Source organism: Micropterus salmoides, unplaced genomic scaffold, assembly GCF_014851395.1.
Source record: "Micropterus salmoides isolate LMB-PRFRI ecotype aquatic unplaced genomic scaffold, ASM1485139v1 Ms_hic_scaffold_4057, whole genome shotgun sequence".
NCBI classification, from domain to species: Eukaryota; Metazoa; Chordata; class Actinopteri; order Centrarchiformes; family Centrarchidae; genus Micropterus; species Micropterus salmoides.
In genome coordinates this window covers 1-6,977 of record NW_024043437.1, presented here as the reverse complement: position 1 = coordinate 6,977, position 6,977 = coordinate 1, and the positions used below count along the sequence as shown (strand labels likewise).

General features: G+C 40.7%; 1 protein-coding gene across 1 annotated transcript; it reads right to left on the bottom strand.

Annotated features, from left to right (window-relative positions):
* Nucleotides 1–175: 175 nt before the first annotated feature.
* LOC119887214 (complement C3-like) lies at nt 176–5,432 on the bottom strand (the record flags this gene model as incomplete). The annotated part of the gene is made up of 5 exons (XM_038698098.1): nt 5,197–5,432; nt 3,799–3,882; nt 2,576–2,653; nt 2,283–2,438; nt 176–245 (listed from the first exon to the last, which is right to left on the bottom strand). Coding segments are annotated over exons 2-5 (358 nt in total), but the record flags the coding sequence as incomplete, so codon positions are not given.
* Nucleotides 5,433–6,977: the final 1,545 nt, after the last annotated feature.

Below are 6,977 nucleotides of genomic sequence, written 5' to 3'. Positions count from 1 at the left end.
TGTTTGTGTGTTCTTATCTCAAGAGTTAGTAGTCAACACATAGTGGCTTTAATATTGCAAAACATGCCTGTAATAACTTGTCCCTATGTCTTTCTTCTTACAATTACAAAGCTCTGAAAATAACAGAGCAGCTAGTAGTGTGGTACCCCCCCCCCCCCACACACACACCACTTACGGTAAACGTTGCTTCTTGCTTCTCCATTTCCTGTAGCAGACACACTCACTTCTTGTATTATACTGTTGAACTGTTGAGATTTAAGTGCAAACAACACACATACAAAAGGTAAAGCAATCGTTTGGAATCATCGGATAACAAGATCATTAGGACAAACAAACACAAAGCTGTGTGGTTCTGACTTTAAAGCCGATTTTATATTTATAACACTGAAACATTTGAAGTGATGATGAAAGCTCTATTTAGCTTGTATTCCCTGTTTTATATTGATCTGATTGATCCCACATTTACTGTAAGTTGACTCTCACTGACCCCATTTACAGCAGCTGAAAGAAGCAGTTTTAAGCAAAAGCTCTGATAATCCCACTGTACACTACCAGCCCAACACCGAAAGGCAGGCAGATAATGAAGCGACTATTTGTCAACAACGTGTAGATGGAACAGAAATAATATGGTGTGTTATAACCACTCCATTATTTTTGGAGACCAAAAAAAGTGATCCAATCATTGCTTGTTGACTTTTAGCCCAACTGCGCAGCGGAGGGAGGCTTCTGCGTCTCCAGCCCCAAAGTGGTCTCAAAAGCCACAATCTTTGGGTTTTTAAAATAACTAATGGAGTAAATTTCAGCTGCCATCCACAGAAAGTGGTTCAGCAGCAGCAGCAGCCGCCAGTAAGCAGGTGTTGTTCCAAAAAATGGATCAGGTTGGGCAAGCAATGACAAATTAGACTGTAAGTAGGGGTGTGCATCTGCACTGGTCTCACGATTTGATTATCAGGTCAACGATTCGATTCCTTGATGCATCACCTCAAGGGTGGGAATTTCTAGTTACCTCATTACGATTATGAGGCTACGATGTGATTGTAAAACGAATAGGATACAGATGAATTTTTTTCACTGTTTGACTATTTGGTACTTTTAAAGCAAAGTATTTGTTACAATCCAAAGTAGTAGGTTGTCACTTCATATAATGTATTGTAAGTTGATTATTGTAATCTTGTATTGAGCACCATGGGATTGAGAAACAGTATTTCGTTCATTTTGTGTACTCGATATGTGGATGAATGACAAACCAACTTTACAGCAGCCAAATAACATCTTGCTCAGCTAAAAAGACTGCAGTCTGAAGAGGAGATGTTTGCTAGAACTAACTGCCTGCTTTCTAGTTTGGAAAACGACAGACAGACTTTAATTAACGGACACGCAGTGACCTACACTGTCGGTGCCAAACAGGGAGAATCGCACAGACGGACCGGATTCCTCCGTTTCCGAGTTGCGACTTTTTCGTTCAGTCAACATTACGTTATCAATTAACCTCTAGATAATCGATTAACATTTGTTAAGCATAATCGTCCAAGTCCGCATCGCGATGCATCTAAAAATCTATTATTTTCCACACCCCTACTGTAAAGTGCCCACATCTTTACAGAGACATACTCCCTCAATATCACAGATCCAGCACTTGGTGGGCCAGACCATGTTCCAAGCTGTCAGTACAAGACCCCAGAGAGACCCCCAAAGGCGGACTCTGTGTTTACATCGATGATGCTTGGTGCTCAAACAGTCAAGATGGACACTGTTTCCCAAATGTTAGGGGGTTTTTTATGGAAGATGAAACCCATATCATCATCTTGCTTCTGCTATCAACATTCTCCCCAGAATTCAAAAAATGAATGTATGGGTGTATGTATATATTGTTTTTGTTACAATATTTAATATACCTTTTAAGTTCTGTGCATGAAGGAACTACAAATTTTGTAACCCATACTAAAGATCTCTGCAGAATTAGGAAATCACAAAAGATAACAGATAATAAAACTTGCAAAAACAAGTAATGTCATTAGTACATCAGTATTTATTATCATGCTGCATCTAATTAGCTACAATTGTATTTGAGGTTTTAATATATGAATGATGCACAACTTTAAGTGAAGGTGGTGAAACCTGAAAGCCTAATATATTAAGAATGGCAAAGAGAGGGAGTGTGAATGAGTATTTCTACAGTATTTCTTATGAAGACTCAGATACTCATGACGACCCACCCCCCAACACTATGCTGTGAAAAGCAAAGCTGATTAATGAGACAATGTGTGTTTGTGTGTTCTCACTTTAGAGATTCTCATGCTGTAGTAGTTTTCCCTGTTGAAGTGGTACCTATCAGGTTTTGACCTGCCTGGAAGCCAGATGGACACATCCAGATTAATTTCATGTTCCTTAGCATTGGTCCAGTACTCAGCTAGAGCCTGGTACACCATTATAGTAGCCTGAAGAGAGAGACACACAATAAATAACTTGACCTCATATTACAAAAAAAATTAAAAACAAACAAGCAAAAAAGTGCTAAAAAAGCATTATAGACACAATGTATCCAGACATAAAGAGAAGGAGAGTCCCCTGTTACCTGAGTTGATCCATAGTCACCGTCCACATTCTGTTGTTGGTTGAGCCATTTGACCACAGAACTGGCTTTTTCAAAGGCCTTTAATATCGGAAAGCATGAAAAAGGGTTGAAATTTCTGCTGTTTATTAGCTACTAGCACCATTATCAGTAGGTCAAAATGACTGACTTGCTCAGTACTTTAACCTATAAAACTAATGACATTCCCATCAGCCTCTGCTGTACTTCGTTTTTAATGCCAATTAGCAATTGCTACAAGCTAAAATCAGATGGTGAACAAAGTAAAATTACACCTGCTAAACATCAGCATATTAGCATTGGCTCTGTGAGCATGTTGATGTTAGTATTTACCTCAAATCGCCATTGTACCTACCTACAGGCCCACAGAGTTGCTAACATGAATGTAAGATGGATATATTATAAGATGCTAAAGGCTATTTATTACACTACATATTTTAAGGACAGTTTTTAATGGTAATAACAGAAATACAAGACAATCGTTGGTAATTTAAAAAAGAAATGTAAAAAAACAAATTCATCTCTTTTAGAAAACGTTCTAGTCTGGGAAATGCCTGTCTTCACCAACCTTCTGCTCTTGTAATGTAGTAAGCTTTTTTGTCTCCGTGGTATGTTTTCCTTTGCATGGTGAAACATACATAATCCTGTGACGTGTCATGTTGTTGTTTCCTGTTTATTTTGTTAAATCCTTCGTCTTGTGTCTTTGTGTATTTTCCCGCTTGTTTAGTTGTCTCCCTTGCCCTAATGAATTGTCCTAACCAAGTGTCCTTGGTCAAGACACTGAACCCCAAATTACTCCTGATGTGCAATTTGTAACTTGCATAGCAGCCTCTCCTGTTAAAGGGGTTAATGTGACATGTATGCTAAGCGCTTTGAGTGGTTGGAATACTAGAAAGGCTCTAAGTACAGTCCATTTACCACCTGTGCCTTTTTAACCTCCTGTCTTGTGTGTATTTATAGACCGGTGTGTTTCCTGTTTTTGTTTTTTTAGTCTTTGTCTCTTGTCAAGCGTTCTTGCCTTATCACCAGTGTTTTCCTGTGCTTTAGACCTTCAGCCTTGGACTTATTGTTTTAGATTTTAGCAATCTTTCTGAATCTTTTCTGTTATTAAAACCTTAAAAATGAACCTGCTCTGCCTGTGTCCTGCATTTGTGTCCTAATTGCTTGATTTCATGTGTCTGCGCGACTTCACATGACAACATGCTTACCTTGGCCTTCACCAGAGCAAGAAGCATAAGCTGTGGCCTCCAGTGTGTAAACATGTCCCTTAGGTACAGGCCAGTGGGACATATCTGCAGGACACACACACACACAGTTGTATTTCCATCACTTTCGGGGACTTAACATTGGCCTACATTCATTCCCTAGAGACTGTCACATAACCACTGACCCAAACCTAACCAGGACCATGTAATTCATCATACTTAGCCTAACACATTGCCTTATCTGTCACTACCCTAAAGGCCAAAATACTTGTTTGAATATCCTCATCTCTCAGGGCAGTCCACTTAACCTAACCACTCAGTACTGGACAATGTCCACCCAGGTAGTAACCATAGGTCTACCTCTAAACAGCCACTCACTCCTTTGCACCCTGATCCATGTGTTTTGGCTTCTCTGCTTCAGGATTGAACCCTGCTCCTCTGGCTGGGGAAACAGGACTCTGCCCACCATGCCACCAGCCTGGTGTGGGCCACCTGCTTCTGTGGTAGGGATGTCACGATTCCAGAAATGTTGTAGTAGATACCAATACAATTCCACGATTCTCAATACCAATTCGATACAATGTTATAAAACGAAAACAAAGCCCATGTACTTCAACATACACTCTGAACATTACATAAAACATCTAACCGCTGTGAAAGTTGTGTGAAGATGTCCAGGACGGATGAGAGTTGATGTTAATATATTCATTAATGAGCAAGCTGTTGAAATCGCCACCTTGCACTGTGCATATTTAATTATTAATTAATTACTAATTTTCTTAATCTCACAGGTGGAAATTAATATACTGTATATTGAAAAACAAAAACTTATTTATGATTGAAATGGATCGAATTGCACTTAAGACTATCCCTAACTCTGCTTATAGTAACAAGTGAGTTAGACATTCAGTCCTTAGCGCTGCAAATTGCATCATCAACTTTGGTGATTTTCAGGAGATCAAAACTGAAATGTCTGCCAACATTAGCTCTCTACCTGTGAGAAATCGAAGCTTTGGCATAGAGCTATTGAAGTTAACAACTGCAAAGCTAACTTAACCGTGTTTCCCATCTTTTTTCTATTTGATGAGTCGAGGCGGAGCTGTCGCTGCAGCTGCACTTCTCGCTATCTTCCACGTGTTGGATCTCCTGTATCTGGCAGAATGACCTGGTACCGAAGTATCTGTTCTCGTGACACCCCTAGCGTCCGGCAGAAAGAAGCAGAGCTCTACCATTGACATATCAAGTTAGATGGACAGTTTATCTACCTAACACAGACCACATAACCACCACACCAATCCTCTGAATCAGTATCTTCATACACACACACACTAATGTACATATAAAGTAAACAAACAGTCCATTTTGTTTCTGAACATGTTTAAGAATGTTGTGTGAGGAAACCTGGAGAGGCAAAGTTGAAGAGGATCGCCTGGTTCAGTTTGTTTTCATAGGCCAGGGCATATGATCATGGCAACAGCATAAAGGTTTGTGAGGCTGGGCAGACGCCTCTCCAGGTAGGCCACTGCTTTGTCTATACTGCCTGGCAGACTCTGGACAGAAGGAAAAGAAAATTAATGAGGAGAGATAACCACATCCAAAGGCTCAGTGAGTGGCAGACAGAGAGGCGGAGTGGAGATCGTGCTCTCATTTTGCAGTAGTGTCTATCCAGCTGAGCCTTTTATTTTTCAGGTAACTGCTGTCTTTTGTACTCACATTAGGACACACTCCCACATCAGAAGCAGAGATAGCTTCTTGCTAAATTTGGTGTAGGTAAAGTGGTTAGCTGAAAGTCAAGGGCAGGTAGGCAGTGATCTGACCATCAGTCGCTAATCTCGACAACCCAGCTATATTCTAACTAGGGCTGAGCGGTATATCGGTATACCTCATTATACAGATAATTTCAAAAGAGATATGAAATTAGACAATACCGTTTATACCGATATAGTTTGATGTTGAGTTAATGTTTCCGTATAGTCCTGCCAGCATTTGCTCCTTTCTTCCTCACCACACAGCACCGCCCCTCCCTCTGCATCTGCACACAGCCGTCTACTCAAACTCTAACAAGATGGAGGGAGACAGAGTGCTGGTGGACACTGTTAAAGACCTGGCTTGTAAAAAGAAAAGCCCCTATTCCACTGCATGGTACCAGCTTGACTCGCCTTTTTGGTTTCCGAGGTGTAAAAGCTGTACTTGTACCTGCTACCAGGTACTTTTTTTCATATCACCTTTGTCTTATCAGTCTTTACATTCTGAGTAATGTTGAAACATTTTAACTTAAATCAAGAGACAGCTTTTTGTGGATCGCTGGTGTGTGCGAGCGAGAGGGAGGGAGTCCTGTCCATTTCAGTCCTGTCTTGTGTTCAGTCTGCCCAGCGTTAATTTATTTACTGTTGCCTGTCTTTTGGTTCTGTACCTTAGTTCCTGTCTTATTCTGTAATTCTCTGGTGTTCTGTCTAATCCTAGTTTCAGTCCTGCCTTGCTCCATTAGTTTTCAACTCCCTGCCTCTGTATTCGTGTCCTGTGTTCTCGTTTAGGTTTTGTCTGTTATGATCCCTGTGTTATATAGGGTCGGTGTTTATCTGTTTACATGGGTTTCTGTTTCTGGGGTTAGATTCTTGTCTGGTATTTTGTAACATGTGTTCTGTCTGTTCCCCCAGTAATCTGCCTGCCTGCCAGTCTGTTTTCCCTGCTGTCTGCCTGCCTGCCTCGTTAGCCTTGATCCCTGTCATCTGTGTTGCTCCCGCCCTGCTCGTAGGTTTGGTTTTTCTGTTCGGTCCCCGTCCGGTCATTGTTGTATGATGTGTGTTCTACCATGTTGGATATTGCCAGTTTCCAGTACCCGTGAGTTTTGTTTTGCCTGGTGTGTTTGTTAAATAAACTCTTGAACTGAATCTCTGCTTGCAGTGTTGTGCATTTGGGCTCTCACCTGCTTTGCGCACCCTCGACCCTGACATACGATTTTAAATACGCCTAGTAAAAAAATAGAAGATAGTTATCAGACAGGCCAAAAAAAAAAAAAAAAAAAAAGTCTCCAAATCAACCCAAATACTTAACCCAGAATTTCAGCTTTTTGTCAGGATTTCACGGTTGAGTGCAGAGGATGCAAGACACTTGAGCAGAGACTCAATTCAGGGTTTTTAATCCAAATGAAAACAGGTTAACAGGCAGTTGACTGGAAAATC